The following is a 19,913-nucleotide window of genomic DNA, read 5'->3' as shown; positions in this document are numbered from 1 at the left end:
CTCTGCACTGCTGCTGCGGTTGAGCGCCACCTGCAGTGGAGAAAATAGACTGCACCCGCCTGCAGGTGGGTATCGGTATCAGTCAGAACCATCCACGCACCCCCATGTGACAACACTGGGTGCCATTCCCCAAGCAGTAACTCTCTCTAGGAGGAAGGTAGGTGCTTCCCTATATATAGAAGTATTGGGTATTTTCCTTGCTTCTACAGGTGTGTAGCAAACACCTGAATGAGCTACTGGTTTTGAACGGTCCCATTTCCCCATCTATTGCACACACAGCCAGGCACACGGAATTTTCTTTTCTCTCTCTCTGGCTCAATAAACAGTCTAGGGGTATCTTTTGTACTTTTTCTGCTGAGTAGAACTTGGATCGGTATGGGGAAGGCATGGGATACCCCAAAGCAGCTGAAGTCACTGAGGAATCTTCTGGCTATACTGGTGGAGAACTTCCACAAAGCCACTACTTGCTAGGAGAAAGTCTGTAGATTAGTCTTTGTGTAGAACTGGTAGTCACATGCAGTCTCTAGGACAGAGGTCAGTACTCACAGGCCTCAGGATCATCAGCTGCCACCTTCTGATATCCACCTTCTTAGTGAAGGAGACACCCATCCAGTCCATACTGGGCATCCTCCAGAATGCTTCTCAAGACCATAATCAAGTAAAACCATATTTTAGGGAATAGCCCTCCCAGCCTAAGCTATAGCTGGGACCTCATTGATCTCCACACAGCATCTCAGTAGATTGCCCAGAGGGGCAGCGCCCCTAAGACAGGAGATTCCTCTGGGAAGGCTCACCCAGGATCCAAGAACCCTCTGCTCTGGTGCTATTTATGGGCTCTCCAACCACCTTCTGGACACACCTCCCAAGAAATGGATGGGTTCCTATAAATATTCAAGCTGCTTTGACATTCTTCCTCCCACTGTATCTCCAGAAACTTCCAGAATGCAGGGGAAAGCAATCAGACCAGCAGCCTGTGTAACATTGAGCAGGCTAGAACAATCAACCCTTCTCCTCTGATTACAGAGGAGCTAAAAGAAATTAACAAAACCACATTAATTAGTGTTGTTTTTATATCTTCCTGGAGTGCAGATTTAGGTGACTTCCATGTCTTGCAGTTTGCACCCTGATTTTCATTCTATGCACAATCCAGCTGATGGAACACCAAATCTCCGATTTCCTGACGTCTCTCCTTCTCTCTTCCAATAGCCTTCAGTTGTCCAGCAAGCAGTGCAGAACCTTAGAGGGTCTCTCTCCGAAGATGAGGATGGGCAACTCCAAAGCTCCTGGATCCTGGCACAGTGAGTATTGAGTCTGGTCTTCTACGAAGAAGTGTCTTTATTACCCAAAATTACATTTGTCCCAAAAATTGATGAAAGGGAACAGCAGGGACATAATGTGCCGCATCGTATGAAAGGTGATCATTCTTTTTGGAGAATATTTTCTTCTATCCTCATTGCCATCTGGATGAAGGAAACAAATGTAGCGCTAATTCTGTAGGAGCTGCTGGAATTTTGCCCAGGTCTTTCCCACTTTTGCCCCAAAGCCAGGCACAAGTACAAAGCCAGGTAGTCTTGGTAGTCTCTATGTCTTCAATGATCAGTCCAGGAGTTGTTGATTTTGTTTTTTTAATTTTGGAGAAGGGGGTATAGTGGGATACTCCAGGAAATAGAACTGCTCACAATTGAGGACATCTAACTGATCTCTTAGTAAAGCTCTGGTGAAGTCCTTGCTGAAAGCAGATAAAAGACTTCGCCTTGGCAACAAAGTATCTTCAGGACTGAGCAAGGACCCTTAGTAGCAGCAATAACTGGGCAAAACTCTCCACAACACCAGCCAGTGTTCCTCAGTCTGGAGCTTGAGCTGCCTATACCACACCAGAAGGTGTTAGGAGCACAAGTCTATAGATCCTTTATGTTGTCGGTACTCACAAATGTCCAGGGACAGCGGGGTTGCCTCCTTCCAACTTCCAAGCGACACTCTCTACCAGAGATACCAGACCAATTCTTCAGTAGACAGTCCCCACAGCCAACTCTATGTAGAACCAGGGTCACTCTCACTGACTTCAGGTCTCCCACCTGAGGCCGCATGGCAGCAGGTCCTGGGAGAGGCAACGTGACCCCTCCCAGACTGTAACTCTCCTCTCCAGGAAAGACCTTCTGCTAAGTGTATCCAAAGAATAAATACCCTCTCCCAGCATCCTTCAGGGCCACCCTCCCTGGGATTGGCTGGAGTGGCATTAATATTCAGGCTGTGTATCACATAGCGTCCACCTATTCATCCAGAACCTTCCTAGGTTACCTGGATACAGAGGAGGCCAGAGGCTGAGCACACTGAGCAGACTACACTAATCAATTACAGCTCCTCTGTTACAGTAAGTACATTTCCCTAATTATTCTCCTGTTAAACAGTGGAACAAAAGGTAATACACAAATCCTACCAATCCTTGCACCTACCTAGGAGGGTGCTACACTAAAGAGTAGAATATAATTCAGGCTTTCACAGTAAAATCTTCATTTCAACCAGCTGGAACTCCTCTTTTCAGTTTGCGGTTGGTTTTGGTAATGGAACACTGGCACCAAACATTTGGTACATTACTTTTTAGGACCAGCAAGGAAAGTTTGGCCGCTGATATTTAGGGCTGTGTTGGTACTTATGGGCCAGTCCTTACAGCAGCTGTTTTAAAGGGGGATTTAAAAATCCCCAGAGCCAGATGCAAAGTTGTTGGCAAAACAGGGACTGCATCCTATCAGGAAGAAAGGAAGGTTAGTTAGTGAATATCACTAATGTTTCTGTGATCTTTCTTTCATTTGATTAGTCTCCTATCTCTCCTCTACAGGATTAGCCACTGGGGCACAGAGCGTGAAGTCCTTGTCTTCCTGTGTGAGCGATCGCTTCTCATCTGTTACTATAACTTCCTAGAGATGGGCAGCTGCCGTTTATTCCGCATCCCCCTGAATTTCATTGACACGGTGATATGGGGACCTCTGGCCTACCCCAAGATGGCGCTTAACAAGTAAGTCTTCTGCAAAACCCAACAATGTAGCTTAAAGTGTAAATCCAAATCCTAATTTTTAGTTTTGGATAGAATAGGGAGGGTTAGACCCCCCGCTACTTTATTTTTTTTCTTTCAGTTCAGTATTGGGGAACTTTCCCTTCCTTCCTACCCCAGAGAAGTTAGTGGAGGCCGGCAGTAGTTAGCTGCATTCAATTGGACTTCTTCAGTTCCAATGGGTGTCAGGAAGAGTGGTTACAAAACTTTCACACCTCCTGTCCTGTTCTTGGACGATGTCAGTATGATTTCCTCAAAAGTTTTATCAACACTTTAAGAAACTTTAATTCAAATCACCATAGAATGTGTTGATGTTTATTGCCCAAGAATAGGAAGGGAGGTGTGAAAACTGAAGTGAATTGAAGCTGAGTTACTTTCAGATAAGTCACGGTGGTCAGTGCTGGGACAAGGTCACCCAGTGCCCAGAGTAAAGGTGCCAAAATGCCCCCCATTATGTGCAAGCTTAGAGGATCCCCCCCCCCCCAGCAGTCATTCCCTTTGCAAAATCACTGCGCAGCTCCAGATCTGTCTGTAGGCATCTACTTTCTCCATGGCAGGTGGTGCTCGACCATTGGAGTCAGAGGGGAAGTCAAGAAGAAAATGGTTTCTCTATGGTTTCCTGGGTCACTGGGGAAGCTATTCGATTGGATGCTGCCACCCCATGTGACTCAGAGCTATCTTGGGTCAGACAGAGACTATTTCAGGCCTTGGTTCCAAGGCTTGATGTGCTTTCTGCACGTCGGTTGTGTAGGGACAGGTCATCCATATGTCAGGGACAGGTCATCCATATGTCAGGGACAGGTCATCCATATGTCAGGGACAGGTCATCCATATGTCAGGGACAGGTCACCCATATGTCAGGGACAGGTCATCCATATGTCAGGGACAGGTCATCCATATGTCAGGGACAGGTCATCCATATGTCAGGGACAGGTCATCCATATGTCAGGGACAGGTCATCCATATGTCAGGGACAGGTCATCCATATGTCAGGGACAGGTCATCCATATGTCAGGGACAGGTCATCCATATGTCAGGGACAGGTCATCCATATGTCAGGGACAGTGATTAGTGGCAGGGAGAGGTTCCAGATGAGTACGGAAAGGATAGGGACACACCATCCTTCCAGGAAGCCTCCCCATTTGGGTACAGGCTGGCCAGGCTTCATTTCACCCCTCAAGGCAGACACTGTTGTCATGCCTGAGTCCTGCTCACTGTTGCATTCAGTCAGTGTTCCTGGGGGGTGATCTCCCACTGGGCTTGTTGTGAATTGCTGAACTTTTACATTGATACACGTTCTGCTCTCTGCAACCAGACTCTGAGTATTCACTGCTGCTGCACCACGCTGCACCTCAGGTTTTGTGTGGACCTGGAAGTGTGCAGTGACACTGTGGGACCTTCCTGCCATGTTCTCTGTAGGGGGGGGGGGGGATTAGCAGGTAAGCAAAGCCAGTACTGTCCCAGCAGGGCTCCTATTTTCAGAAGCAGGCAGCTGTGTGTACAGGAAGGGGGCGCTGGAGGGGGAGAGAACTCCATCCCTGACTCTCTCCTCACCTCTTCTAGCACTCGGCTATGCGGGTGATTTCTCTCCCCCTCCTTTTTCCCACCAGAGCAGCCCCCCCCCCCATATGTCTGTGAACACCGCTGCCATCTTCTGAATACAGGAAAGCTACACTCACAGGACGGAGGACGGAGGACGGAGGAGGGAGGAGAGAGCACAGCCTGCACCACCTCCCGACTCTCTCCTCCTCACTTCGCTTCTTCCGGGGCTGGGCTGACAGGAGTAGTGATGTGGATGTCAGGTAGCTGTTTTGTAGGCAGAATGTAAGCAGAATGAGCTCCCCACATTACACCCCCATCCCTACAGTACCCTTCAGTACAGGAATAGTAGTGAGAGACTCTCTGGGATCACTGGGGGGGGGGGGGGGCTGAGATTGCAGGAATAGTAGTGAGACTCTCTGGGAGCACTGGGGGGGGGGGCTGAGATTACAGGAATAGTAGTGAGACTCTCTGGGAGCACTGGGGGGGGGGGCTGGTATTACAGGAATAGTAGTGAGACTCTCTGGGAGCACTGGGGGGGGGGGGGCTGGTATTACAGGAATAGTAGTGAGACTCTCTGGGAGCACTGGGGGGGGGGGGGGCTGAGATTACAGGAATAGTAGTGAGACTCTCTGGAAGCACTGGGGGGGGGGGGCTGGGATTACAGGAATAGTAGTGAGACTCTCTGGAAGCACTGGGGGGGGGGGGCTGGGATTACAGGAATAGTAGTGAGACTCTCTGGGAGCACTGGGGGGGGGGGCTGGGATTACAGGAATAGTAGTGAGACTCTCTGGGAGCACTGGGGGGGGGGCTGAGATTACAGGAATAGTAGTGAGACTCTCTGGGAGCACTGGGGGGGGGGGGGCTGAGATTACAGGAATAGTAGTGAGACTTTCTGGGAGCACTGGGGGGGGTCTGAGATTACAGGAATAGTAGTGAGACTCTCTGGGAGCACTGGGGGGGGGGGGGCTGAGATTACAGGAATAGTAGTGAGACTCTCTGGGAGCACTGGGGGGGGGGGCTGAGATTACAGGAATAGTAGTGAGACTCTCTGGGAGCACTGGGGGGGGGGGGCTGAGATTACAGGAATAGTAGTGAGACTCTCTGGGAGCACTGGGGGGGGGGGGCTGAGATTACAGGAATAGTAGTGAGACTCTCTGGGAGCACTGGGGGGGGGGGGCTGGGATTACAGGAATAGTAGTGAGACTTTCTGGGAGCACTGGGGGGGGGCTGAGATTACAGGAATAGTAGTGAGACTCTCTGGGAGCACTGGGGGGGGGGGCTGAGATTACAGGAATAGTAGTGAGACTCTCTGGGAGCACTGGGGGGGGGGGGGGCTGATATTGCAGGAACACCGGAGTGGGAGTCTCTTGCAGCACTGGGATGCTGGTATTATGGGAACACACATGAGAGTGATTAGGAGCACCAGGGCACTGGGATCACTGGGAGCACTGGTTGTAGTCACTGGAATCTGGAGGCATTTGGGGGTGCTCAGGGGTCACAGAAGAAGCTGCTGAGGGTCACGGGGGGGGGGGGGGGGGCGCACAGTCTCAGAAGACGCTGGATAGCGCAGATTGCTCAGCACTTTGTGTGTTGTCTGTAACACTGAGCTGCACACGCCTTGGCAGCCAAGCTCTGATTGGTGTTGCACCAGAAGATCCCAGAAGCCGGTGGCCTTTCCCTGGAACAGAGAGGAAGTGAGAGTGACAATAACTCAGCAGGAGGACAACCCCAAGTCTCCATCACCACCACTCCAATATTCCCGAGGTATTGGAACCTTGATGGCCAATCACTGTCTGCAGGATCACTTCACCATATGGCCTATGGACACCTCACCATCACACTGATACAGTACCTTGAAAAAGTATTCACACCCCCTGGAATTTCCCACATTTTCTCATGTTACAACCAAAACCAGAAATGTAAATGTATTTTATTGGGATTTTCTGTGATAGACCGACACAAAGTGGCCATAATTGTGAAGTGGAAGGAAAATGATAAATGATACAAATAAATCTGTGAAAAGTGTGGCTGCATTTGTATTCACCCCCCTTTACTCTGATACCCCTAACTAAAATCTAGAGGAACCAATTGCCTTCAGAAGTCACCCAATTAGTAAATAGAGTCCACCTGTGTGTCATGTAATCTCAGTATAAATACAGCTGTTCTGTGAAGCCCTCAAAGGTTTGTTAAAGAACAAACAGCATCATGAAGGCCAAGGAACCCCCCAGACAGGTCAGGGATAAAGTTGTGGAGAAGTGTAAAGCAGGGTTAGGTTATAAAAAAATCTCCCAAGCTTTGACCGTCTCACGGAGCGCTGATCAATCCATCATGGGAAAATGGAAAGAGTATGACACAACTGCAACCCTACCAAGACATGGCCGTCCACCTAAACTGACCGGCCGGGCCCCTACCAAGACATGGCCGTCCACCTAAACTGACCAGCCGGGCCCCTACCAAGACATGGCCGTCCACCTAAACTGACCGGCCGGGCCCCTACCAAGACATGGCCGTCCACCTAAACTGACTGGCCGGGCCCCTACCAAGACATGGCCGTCCACCTAAACTGACCGGCCGGGCCCTTACCAAGACATGGCCATCCACCTAAACTGACCGGCCGGGCCCCTACCAAGACATGGCCGTCCACCTAAACTGACCGACCGGGCCCCTACCAAGACATGGCCGTCCACCTAAACTGACCGGCTGGGCCCCTACCAAGACATGGCCATCCACCTAAACTGACCAGCCGGGCCCCTACCAACATGGCTGTCCACCTAAACTGACCAGCCGGGCCGCTACCAAGACATGGCCGTCCACCTAAATTGACCAGCCGGGCCCCTACCAAGACATGGCCATCCACCTAAACTGACCAGCCGGGCCCCTACCAACATGGCTGTCCACCTAAACTGACCAGCCGGGCCCCTACCAAGACATGGCCGTCCACCTAAATTGACCAGCCGGGCCCCTACCAAGACATGGCCGTCCACCTAAACTGACCAGCCGGGCCCCTACCAAGACATGGCCGTCCACCTAAATTGACCAGCCGGGCCCCTACCAAGACATGGCCGTCCATCTAAACTGACCAGCCGGGCCCCTATCAAGACATGGCCGTCCACCTAAACTGACCGGCCGGGCAAGGAGAGCATTCATCAGAGAAGCAGCCAAGAGGCTCATGGGAACTCTGGAGGAGCTGCAGAGATCCACAGCTCAGGTGGGAGAATCTGTCCACAGGACAACTATTAGTCGTGCGCTCCACAAATCTCCCTTTATGGAAGAGTGAGAAGAAGAAAGCCATTGGTGGAAGAAAGACATAAGAAGTCCTGATTGCAGTTTGGGAGAAGCCATGTGGGGGAGGAGCAAACATGTGGGGGAGGAGCTCTGCTCAGAGGAGACCAAAATTCAACCAAAACACTGTGTGTGGGGGAAAACTAACACTGCCCATCCCCCTGAACACACCATCCCCACTGTGAAACATGGTGGTGGCAGCATCATGGTGTGGGGATGGTTTTCTTCAGCAGGGACAGGGAAGCTGGTCAGAGTTGATGGGAAGATGGATGGAGACAAATACAGGACAATCTTAGAAGAAAAGACTTGAAAATTGCTATTCTGCAGAGAAGAATGGGCAGAAATGTCCTCTCTAGATGTGCAAAGCTGGTAGAGACATCCCCAAAAAGACTCCCAGCTGTAATTGCAGGGAAAGGCGGAGCTACAAAGTATTGACTCCGGGGGGTGAATACAAATGCAGCCACACTTTTCACAGATTTATTTGTATCATTTATCATTTTCCTTCCACTTCACAATTATGGCCACTTTGTGTCGGTCTATCACATAAAATCCCAATAAAATACATTTACGTTATTGGGTGTAATTTGAGAAAATGTGGGAAATGTTAAGGGGTGTGAATACTTTTTCAAGGCCCTGTATTTGCGCCATATTCATGCCGTACATCCAGCTACCCTCCAATACTCACAGGTTACAGGGGCTATGTATGTAGAGTTGGTGGCTCTGGTAGGAAAGGTTTTGTTGAGATTCCAACAACAAAAACAACATTTCTCTTATTTTTCCAATGATTATTTCCTATGGTAATTGGTTTTCTCCGCTCTCTCCAGGAGGGAGGGCTTCGCTCTCCAGGTGAAATGGGACAAACTCCGAGCTCCTCCATCTTTCCTCTCATGGTGGAATCCCTGGACAGAAGATTTGTCCTACGTTAATCTGATCCAACACCCCGGAGTGGCCACCCAGGAAGACCTGAGAGACATGTGCCAGGTAAAGTGACCGAAGCAAAGCAATAATGTATTACAATTGGAAATAAAGAAAAATAATTTGGGCTTGGAACACGCTACAAATAAATTGGTTAAAATAGAAGGCAGCCGACCATGAAGGTAAGATTACACACCAATAAGATATAAAACAAGGTGGCGCCAATATGATTAAATCAACAACAATGAAAGTCCATAATACGGTTGAAAGGAAGAAACGTCCAGCAACAATGAATAGAGATGGAGAATAATTCATAAATCAACAATAATAAAAGTCCAGGTGGAGGGAAGGTCCAGCATCAGTGAATAGACGAGGTAGAATATAATGCATAGATCACCCCGTGGGTATTCCAAACTGCTTACCGGATAAACATGACCCTCAAATTACAGAGTGGTCATATAAGGCAGTGTTCCCCAACCCCCGGGCCACGGACCGGTCCGTGGATCAAACGGTACCGGGCCGCCCGAGGAACTTTAAATAATTTCACTGTGGCGGCCTGAGGCGCAGAGCATTGCGCTCCCCCAAGCCCACTGTGTGACAATAGCGGATAAAAATTCTCTATTGTCACACTGATCCTCCTCCTGGCCAATCAGGGAGCGGGTCCTCCCGCTTCCTGATTGGCCCGAAAGGCAAACCCACGCCATTGGCCAAGGAGGAGGAAGCCGGGGACAGAACTGAAGAGAAGTGAGGTAAGTGCACGGACAGGTCTCACGGGGGGCACGCTGGCGCTCTACATTGAAAGGGGGCAATGCTGTGGCACTCTGCATTTATTGGGGGCAATGCTGTGGCACTCTGCATTGATTGGGGGCATTGCTGTGGCACTCTGCATTGATTGGGGGCAATGCTGTGGCACTCTGCATTTATTGGGGGCAATGCTGTGGCACTCTGCATTGATTGGGGGCATTGCTGTGGCACTCTGCATTGATTGAGGGCAATGCTGTGGCACTCTGCATTTATTGGGGACAATGCTGTGGCACTCTGCATTTATTGGGGGCATTGCTGTGGCACTCTGCATTTATTGGGGGCAATGCTGTGGCACTCTGCATTTATTGGGGCAATGCTGTGGCACTCTGCATTTATTGGGGGCAATGCTGTGGCACTCTGCATTGATTGGGGGCAATGCTGTGGCACTCTGCATTTATTGGGGGCATTGCTGTGACACTCTGCATTTATTGGGGACAATGCTGTGGCACTCTGCATTTATTGGGGGCATTGCTGTGACACTCTGCATTTATTGGGGGCAATGCTGTGGACACTCTGCATTGATTGGGAGCAATGCTGTGGGCACTCTGCAATGATTGGGGGCAATGCTGTGGCACTCTGCATTGATTGGGGGCAATGCTGTGGGCACTCTGCATTTATTGGGGGCAATGCTGTGGCACTCTGCATTGATTGGGGGCAATGCTGTGGCACTCTGCATTTATTGGGGACAATGCTGTGGCACTCTGCATTTATTGGGGGCAATGCTGTGGCACTCTGCATTTATTGGGGGCAATGCTGTGGCACACTGCATTGATTGGGGGCATTGCTGTGGCACTCTGCATTGATTGGGGGCAATGCTGTGGCACTCTGCATTTATTGGGGACAATGCTGTGGCACTCTGCATTTATTGGGGGCATTGCTGTGGCACTCTGCATTTATTGGGGGCAATGCTGTGGCACTCTGCATTTATTGGGGCAATGCTGTGGCACTCTGCATTTATTGGGGGCAATGCTGTGGCACTCTGCATTGATTGGGGGCAATGCTGTGGCACTCTGCATTTATTGGGGGCATTGCTGTGACACTCTGCATTTATTGGGGACAATGCTGTGGCACTCTGCATTTATTGGGGGCATTGCTGTGACACTCTGCATTTATTGGGGGCAATGCTGTGGACACTCTGCATTGATTGGGAGCAATGCTGTGGGCACTCTGCAATGATTGGGGGCAATGCTGTGGCACTCTGCATTGATTGGGGGCAATGCTGTGGGCACTCTGCATTTATTGGGGGCAATGCTGTGGCACTCTGCATTGATTAGGGGCAATGCTGTGGCACTCTGCATTTATTGGGGACAATGCTGTGGCACTCTGCATTTATTGGGGGCATTGCTGTGACACTCTGCATTTATTGGGGGCAATGCTGTGGACACTCTGCATTGATTGGGAGCAATGCTGTGGGCACTCTGCAATGATTGGGGGCAATGCTGTGGCACTCTGCATTGATTGGGGGCAATGCTGTGGGCACTCTGCATTTATTGGGGGCAATGCTGTGGCACTCTGTAATTTATTGGGGGCAATGCTGTGGCACTCTGCATTTATTGGGGGCAATGCTGTGGCACTCTGCATTTATTGGGGGCAATGCTGTGGCACTCTGCATTTATTGGGGGCATTGCTGTTACACTCTGCATTTATTGGGGGCAATGCTGTGGACACTCTGCATTGATTGGGGGCAATGCTGTGGCACTCTGCATTTATTGGGGGCAATGCTGTTGCACTCTGCATTTATTGGGGACAATGCTGTGGCACTCTGCATTTATTGGGGCATTGCTGTGGCACTCTGCATTTATTGGGGGCAATGCTGTGGACACTCTGCATTGATTGGGGGCAATGATTGGGGGCATTGCTGTGGGCACTCTGCATTGATTGGGGGCAATGCTGTGGGCACTCTGCATTGATTGGGGGCAATGCTGTGGGCACTCTGCATTGATTGGGGGCACGCTGGTCACTCTGCATTGACGTCCCCCTCCCCCCCCCCCTCCCCAGTGGGCGACAGAAAAATTATCAAACGTTGACCGGTCCGCGGTGATGAAAAGGTTGGGGAGCACTGATATAAGGCAATTGTGGCAGATATTCAGCTGTAGTGGCACCAGATTGATGATGAATGGGCGACTTTCAGCATTCGGTGAAGAGTGAATACCTCAGAACAAAAGGAGACTGGAATCAATTTGACGCCTCTGATGACGTCAAATTGATGACGAAACACGTAAGGCGGAACCTTACGTCGGACAGCAGCATGCTTTGTACCGCGGTCTCTTTAAATTTGTTTATATGCCGGCTTTCTATTGATTTTATGTAAGTGTATTTCTCAATAAATGTTATTTGATTTTGGGACGTATTACACCATCCCAGTCTCCCTTTGTTCTGAGATATTCACTCTTCACCAAATGCTGAAAGTCTCCCATTCATCATCAATCTCCAATCATCAATAAGTATTTGATCCCCAAGCAGAACATGACTTAGTAGTTGGTGGAGGAACCCTTGTTGGAAGCACAGAGGTCAGACGTTTCTTGTAGATGGGAGCACAGAGGTCAGACGTTTCTTGTAGATGGAAGCACAGAGGTCAGACGTTTCTTGTAGTTGGAAGCACAGAGGTCAGACGTTTCTTGTAGATGGGAGCACAGAGGTCAGACGTTTCTTGTAGATGGAAGCACAGAGGTCAGACGTTTCTTGTAGTTGGAAGCACAGAGGTCAGACATTTCTTGTAGATGGGAGCACAGAGGTCAGACGTTTCTTGTAGATGGAAGCACAGAGGTCAGACGTTTCTTGTAGTTGGAAGCACAGAGGTCAGACGTTTCTTGTAGATGGAAGCACAGAGGTCAGACGTTTCTTGTAGATGGAAGCACAGAGGTCAGACGTTTCTTGTAGATGGAAGCACAGAGGTCAGACGTTTCTTGTAGTTGGGAAGCACAGAGGTCAGACATTTCTTGTAGATGGGAGCACAGAGGTCAGACGTTTCTTGTAGATGGAAGCACAGAGGTCAGACGTTTCTTGTAGTTGGGAGCACAGAGGTCAGACGTTTCTTGTAGATGGAAGCACAGAGGTCAGACGTTTCTTGTAGTTGGAAGCACAGAGGTCAGACGTTTCTTGTAGATGGAAGCACAGAGGTCAGACGTTTCTTGTAGTTGGGAAGCACAGAGGTCAGACGTTTCCTGTAGTTGGAAGCACAGAGGTCAGACGTTTCTTGTAGATGGAAGCACAGAGGTCAGACGTTTCTTGTAGTTGGGAAGCACAGAGGTCAGACGTTTCTTGTAGATGGAAGCACAGAGGTCAGACGTTTCTTGTAGTTGGAAGCACAGAGGTCAGACGTTTCTTGTAGTTGGGAAGCACAGAGGTCAGACGTTTCTTGTAGTTGGAAGTACAGAGGTCAGACATTTCTTGTAGTTGGAAGCACAGAGGTCAGACGTTTCTTGTAGTTGGAAGCACAGAGGTCAGACGTTTCTTGTAGATGGAAGCACAGAGGTCAGACGTTTCTTGTAGATGGAAGCACAGAGGTCAGACGTTTCTTGTAGTTGGAAGCACAGAGGTCAGACGTTTCTTGTAGTTGGAAGCACAGAGGTCAGACGTTTCTTGTAGTTGGAAGCACAGAGGTCAGACGTTTCTTGTAGTTGGGAAGCACAGAGGTCAGACGTTTCTTGTAGTTGGAAGTACAGAGGTCAGACGTTTCTTGTAGTTGGAAGCACAGAGGTCAGACGTTTCTTGTAGTTGGAAGCACAGAGGTCAGACGTTTCTTGTAGTTGGGAAGCACAGAGGTCAGACGTTTCTTGTAGTTGGAAGTACAGAGGTCAGACGTTTCTTGTAGTTGGAAGCACAGAGGTCAGACGTTTCTTGTAGTTGGAAGCACAGAGGTCAGACGTTTCTTGTAGTTGGAAGCACAGAGGTCAGACGTTTCTTGTAGATGGAAGCACAGAGGTCAGACGTTTCTTGTAGATGGAAGCACAGAGGTCAGACGTTTCTTGTAGTTGGAAGCACAGAGGTCAGACGTTTCTTGTAGTTGGGAAGCACAGAGGTCAGACGTTTCTTGTAGTTGGGAAGCACAGAGGTCAGACGTTTCTTGTAGATGGGAATCACAGAGGTCAGACGTTTCTTGTAGTTGGGAAGCACAGAGGTCAGACGTTTCTTGTAGTTGGAAGCACAGAGGTCAGACGTTTCTTGTAGTTGTGAAGCACAGAGGTCAGACGTTTCTTGTAGATGGAAGCACAGAGGTCAGACGTTTCTTGTAGATGGAAGCACAGAGGTCAGACATTTCTTGTAGATGGGAATCACAGAGGTCAGACGTTTCTTGTAGTTGTGAAGCACAGAGGTCAGACGTTTCTTGTAGATGGAAGCACAGAGGTCAGACGTTTCTTGTAGTTGGAAGCACAGAGGTCAGACGTTTCTTGTAGTTGGGGGTCACAGAGGTCAGACGTTTCTTGTAGTTGGGAAGCACAGAGGTCAGACGTTTCTTGTAGTTGGGAAGCACAGAGGTCAGACGTTTCTTGTAGATGGAAGCACAGAGGTCAGACATTTCTTGTAGATGGAAGCACAGAGGTCAGACGTTTCTTGTAGATGGAAGCACAGAGGTCAGACGTTTCTTGTAGGTGGAAGCACAGAGGTCAGACGTTTCTTGTAGTTGGAAGCACAGAGGTCAGACGTTTCTTGTAGTTGGGAAGCACAGAGGTCAGACGTTTCTTGTAGATGGAAGCACAGAGGTCAGACGTTTCTTGTAGATGGAAGCACAGAGGTCAGACGTTTCTTGTAGTTGGGAAGCACAGAGGTCAGACGTTTCTTGTAGATGGAAGCACAGAGGTCAGACGTTTCTTGTAGATGGAAGCACAGAGATCAGACGTTTCTTGTAGTTGGGAAGCACAGAGGTCAGACGTTTCTTGTAGATGGAAGCACAGAGGTCAGACGTTTCTTGTAGATGGAAGCACAGAGGTCAGACGTTTCTTGTAGATGGAAGCACAGAGGTCAGACATTACTTGTAGATGGAAGCACAGAGGTCAGACGTTTCTTGTAGTTGGAAGCACAGAGGTCAGACGTTTCTTGTATTTGGGAATCACAGAGGTCAGACGTTTCTTGTAGTTGGGAAGCACAGAGGTCAGACGTTTCTTGTAGTTGGGAATCACAGAGGTCAGACGTTTCTTGTAGTTGGGAATCACAGAGGTCAGACGTTTCTTGTAGTTGGGAATCACAGAGGTCAGACGTTTCTTGTAGTTGGGAAGCACAGAGGTCAGACGTTTCTTGTAGTTGGAAGCACAGAGGTCAGACGTTTCTTGTAGTTGTGAAGCACAGAGGTCAGACGTTTCCTGTAGATGGAAGCACAGAGGTCAGACGTTTCTTGTAGTTGGAAACACAGAGGTCAGACGTTTCTTGTAGGTGGAAGCACAGAGGTCAGACATTTCTTGTAGATGGAAGCACAGAGGTCAGACGTTTCTTGTAGATGGAAGCACAGAGGTCAGACGTTTCTTGTAGATGGAAGCACAGAGGTCAGACGTTTCTTGTAGTTGGGAATCACAGAGGTCAGACGTTTCTTGTAGTTGGAAGCACAGAGGTCAGACGTTTCTTGTAGTTGGGAATCACAGAGGTCAGACGTTTCTTGTAGTTGGGAATCACAGAGGTCAGACGTTTCTTGTAGTTGGGAATCACAGAGGTCAGACGTTTCTTGTAGTTGGGAAGCACAGAGGTCAGACGTTTCTTGTAGATGGAAGCACAGAGGTCAGACGTTTCTTGTAGATAGAAGCACAGAGGTCAGACGTTTCTTGTAGTTGGAAGCACAGAGGTCAGACGTTTCTTGTAGATGGAAGCACAGAGGTCAGACGTTTCTTGTAGATGGAAGCACAGAGGTCAGACGTTTCTTGTAGATGGAAGCACAGAGGTCAGACGTTTCTTGTAGGTGGAAGCACAGAGGTCAGACGTTTCTTGTAGTTGGAAGCACAGAGGTCAGACGTTTCTTGTAGTTGGGAAGCACAGAGGTCAGACGTTTCTTGTAGATGGAAGCACAGAGGTCAGACGTTTCTTGTAGATGGAAGCACAGAGGTCAGACATTTCTTGTAGATGGAAGCACAGAGGTCAGACGTTTCTTGTAGATGGAAGCACAGAGGTCAGACGTTTCTTGTAGATGGAAGCACAGAGGTCAGACGTTTCTTGTAGGTGGAAGCACAGAGGTCAGACGTTTCTTGTAGTTGGAAGCACAGAGGTCAGACGTTTCTTGTAGTTGGGAAGCACAGAGGTCAGACGTTTCTTGTAGATGGAAGCACAGAGGTCAGACGTTTCTTGTAGATGGAAGCACAGAGGTCAGACGTTTCTTGTAGTTGGAAGTACAGAGGTCAGACATTTCTTGTAGATGGAAGCACAGAGGTCAGACGTTTCTTGTAGTTGGAAGTACAGAGGTCAGACATTTCTTGTAGATGGAAGCACAGAGGTCAGACGTTTCTTGTAGATGGAAGCACAGAGGTCAGACGTTTCTTGTAGATGGAAGCACAGAGGTCAGACGTTTCTCGTAGTTGGGGGTCACAGAGGTCAGACGTTTCTTGTAGATGGAAGCACAGAGGTCAGACGTTTCTTGTAGTTGGGAAGCACAGAGGTCAGACGTTTCTTGTAGATGGAAGCACAGAGGTCAGACGTTTCTTGTAGATGGAAGCACAGAGGTCAGACGTTTCTTGTAGGTGGAAGCACAGAGGTCAGACATTTCTTGTAGATGGAAGCACAGAGGTCAGACGTTTCTTGTAGATGGAAGCACAGAGGTCAGACGTTTCTTGTAGATGGAAGCACAGAGGTCAGACATTTCTTGTAGATGGAAGCACAGAGGTCAGACGTTTCTTGTAGATGGAAGCACAGAGGTCAGACGTTTCTTGTAGATGGAAGCACAGAGGTCAGACGTTTCTTGTAGATGGAAGCACAGAGGTCAGACGTTTCTTGTAGGTGGAAGCACAGAGGTCAGACGTTTCTTGTAGTTGGGAAGCACAGAGGTCAGACGTTTCTTGTAGGTGGAAGCACAGAGGTCAGACGTTTCTTGTAGTTGGGAAGCACAGAGGTCAGACGTTTCTTGTAGATGGAAGCACAGAGGTCAGACGTTTCTTGTAGATGGAAGCACAGAGGTCAGACGTTTCTTGTAGTTGGAAGCACAGAGGTCAGACGTTTCTTGTAGTTGGAAGCACAGAGGTCAGACATTTCTTGTAGTTGGGAAGCACAGAGGTCAGACGTTTCTTGTAGATGGAAGCACAGAGGTCAGACGTTTCTTGTAGATGGAAGCACAGAGGTCAGACGTTTCTTGTAGATGGAAGCACAGAGGTCAGACGTTTCTTGTAGATGGAAGCACAGAGGTCAGACGTTTCTTGTAGATGGAAGCACAGAGGTCAGACGTTTCTTGTAGATGGAAGCACAGAGGTCAGACGTTTCTTGTAGTTGGAAGCACAGAGGTCAGACGTTTCTTGTAGATGGAAGCACAGAGGTCAGACATTTCTTGTAGATGGGAGCACAGAGGTCAGACGTTTCTTGTAGATGGGAGCACAGAGGTCAGACGTTTCTTGTAGATGGAAGCACAGAGGTCAGACGTTTCTTGTAGATGGAAGCACAGAGGTCAGACGTTTCTTGTAGTTGGAAGCACAGAGGTCAGACGTTTCTTGTAGTTGGAAGCACAGATGTCAGACGTTTCTTGTAGTTGGCCCCCAGGTTTGCACACATCTCAGGAGGGATTTTGGTCCTCTCTTCTTTACAGATCTTCTCTCAATCCTCAGGCTCCATTCACATATCGGTGTATCGGATCGCGGGCAGAATCACCGCCATTCTGCCTGCAATCACGTATCAATGCAAATGGCGGGACGCCCGTGCGATTCCCGTTACTTTTCAATGGCACCCCAAACGCGGAATGATTGTCACCCGACAGTAAAATCGTGCAAACAGAATCGCGGGACGCCTGTCGCCCAAAAAAAGTACAAGAATGCCTTCTGGGTGTCAGATGTCCCGCAAATCTGTTTGCGTGATCTTACCGAGATTCGTCGGGCGACAATTGTGGCAAAATCGCGCCGCATGTGGGGTGCCATTGCAAGTCGCGGGAATCGCAGGGGCATGCCGAGATCTGCAATGATTCAGGATCAGAGGCAGAATCGTGGCGAGTCTGCCTGCAATCCGATACGCCAGTATGTGAACGGAGCCTAAAGGTTTCTTGGCTGTCGCTTGGCAACTCGAAGTTTCAGTTCCCTCCATACATTTTCTATAGGATTAGGATCTGGAGACTGGCTGGGCCACTCCATGACTTTATTGTGCTTCTTCTTGAGCCTCTCCTTTGTTGCCTTGGCGATATGTTTTGGGTCATTGTCATGCTGGAAGACCCATCCATGACCCATCTTCAGTGTTCTGGCTGAGGGAAGAAGGTTCTCATCTAAGATTTTACAATACATGGCCCCGCCCATTGGCCCCTCAATGTGGCAAAGTCAGCCGATACCTTTATCAGAGGAACAGCCCCAAACCATCATGTTTCCTTCTCACCAAGCTTCTTACTGATGGTTTTGTAGCCATTCCAGCCTTGTGCCGGTCTCCAATCTTCTCCCTGACCTCCTCTGACAGCTCTTTGGTCTTCCCATGATTGTGAGCTGTGATTGGAGGAAGGAGATTCTGTGGACAGTATGTGAATGGGGCTTAAAGGTTTTTTTTTTTACATTTCTTCTGTTGCTTCCTGGATTCTGGCCTAGGCCAAATGATGTCATACATCCCAGGAGCCTTCAGGAGGGGAGGAGGGGCTTTCTCAGCTAAGCACATTCTTCTACTTGCATGCCTGAGCTAAGGGCAGATGAATTTCTGGAAGTAATTGTTACATAAATCATCCATCTGCCCCTACTCAAAATTGCCTTGCTAGAAATGTTAGGGGGGAGGGGGTTCAAAGTGGCTTCTCAAGAAATTAAAGAATGGAGCCATGGATTGATGGATTGATGGAGACATGGATGGATGGATAAATGGATGGAGACATGGATGGATGGATGAATGGATGGAGACATGGATGGATGGATGAATGGATGGAGACATGGATGGATGGATGAATGGATGGAGACATGGATGGATGGATGAATGGATGGAGACATGGATGGATGGATGAATGGATGGAGACATGGATGGATGGATGGATAGATGGAGACTTGGATGGATGGATGGATGAATGGATGGAGACATTGATGGATGGATGGAGACTTGGGTGGATGGATAAATGGATGGATACATTGATGGATGGAGACTTGGATGGATGGGTGGATGAATGGATGGAGACATGGATAGATGGATGGATGGATATTTGGGTGGATGGATGAATGGATGGAAACATGGATGGATGGATGGAGACTTGGGTGGATGGAGGATTAGAAGGATGGATGCATGGATGGATGAGTGTATGGAGACTTGGGTGGATGGAAAATTAGAAGGATGCATGGATGAATGAACGGAGACATGGATGGATGGATGAAGACATGCATGGATGGATGGAGGATTACAAGGATGGATAGATGGAGACATGGATGGATGAGTGGATGGAGACTTGGGTGGATGGAGGAGTAGTAGGATGGATGGAGACATGGATGGATGGATGAATGGATGGAGACATGGATGGATGGAGGGTTAGAAGGATGGATGGATGGAGACATGGATGGATGGAGCCTTGGGTGGATGGAGGAGTAGATGGATGGATGGAGACATGGATGGATGGAGCCTTAGGTGGATGGAGGAGTAGAAGGATGGATGGATGGATGGATACATGGATGGATGGAGGATTAGAAGGATGAATGGATGGAGACTTGGGTGGATGGATGAGTGGATGGAGGAGTAGAAGGATGGATGGATGGAGGAGTAGAAGGATGGATGGATGGAGGAGTGGAAGGATGGATGGATGGAGGAGTAGATGGATGGATGGAGGAGTAGAAGGATGGATGGATGGAGGAGTGGAAGGATGGATGGATGGAGGAGTAGAAGGATGGATGGATGGAGGAGTAGATGGATGGATGGATGGATGGAGGAGTAGAAGGATGGATGGATGGAGGAGTAGATGGATGGATGGATGGAGGAGTGGAAGGATGGATGGATGGAGGAGTAGAAGGATGGATGGATGGATGGATGGATGGGGGAGTTTGCTTTGAATATTAATAATGAAATAAATGGTGTTTTCAGGTTGTGGGGCTCAGATAGAGTTGAGATATAAAATGAAGATTTCATTGTTAGATTTGCAGTAACTTCCACAATGTATCTTTCTTATCACCGACTCTTTCCTTGTGTTCTGTTGGCGGTTGTAGATGTATGGCTTCCATCCAGCCGCGGCCATCACTAATCTATATTGATCGGTGGTGTC

The 19,913-nt window shown here is 48.9% G+C and overlaps 1 protein-coding gene across 1 annotated transcript in view; it reads left to right on the top strand.

Annotated features, from left to right (window-relative positions):
* LOC309562459 (tumor protein p63-regulated gene 1-like protein) overlaps positions 1–19,913 on the top strand; it is a 41,881-nt gene that overhangs the window by 9,638 nt on the left and 12,330 nt on the right. Inside the window, exons 2-4 of the mRNA XM_082266689.1 lie at positions 1,207–1,298; positions 2,837–3,013; positions 8,698–8,854. Coding sequence (XP_082122815.1) covers positions 1,207–1,298; positions 2,837–3,013; positions 8,698–8,854 — 426 coding nt within the window. The remainder of the gene's footprint in view (positions 1–1,206; positions 1,299–2,836; positions 3,014–8,697; positions 8,855–19,913) is intronic.

Source organism: Pelophylax lessonae, assembly GCF_965119305.1.
Source record: "Pelophylax lessonae genome assembly, chromosome: 9".
Lineage (NCBI taxonomy): Eukaryota > Metazoa > Chordata > Amphibia > Anura > Ranidae > Pelophylax > Pelophylax lessonae.
The sequence above is the reverse complement of the archived record's forward strand: the minus strand, read 5'-3'. Positions and strand labels throughout refer to the sequence as shown.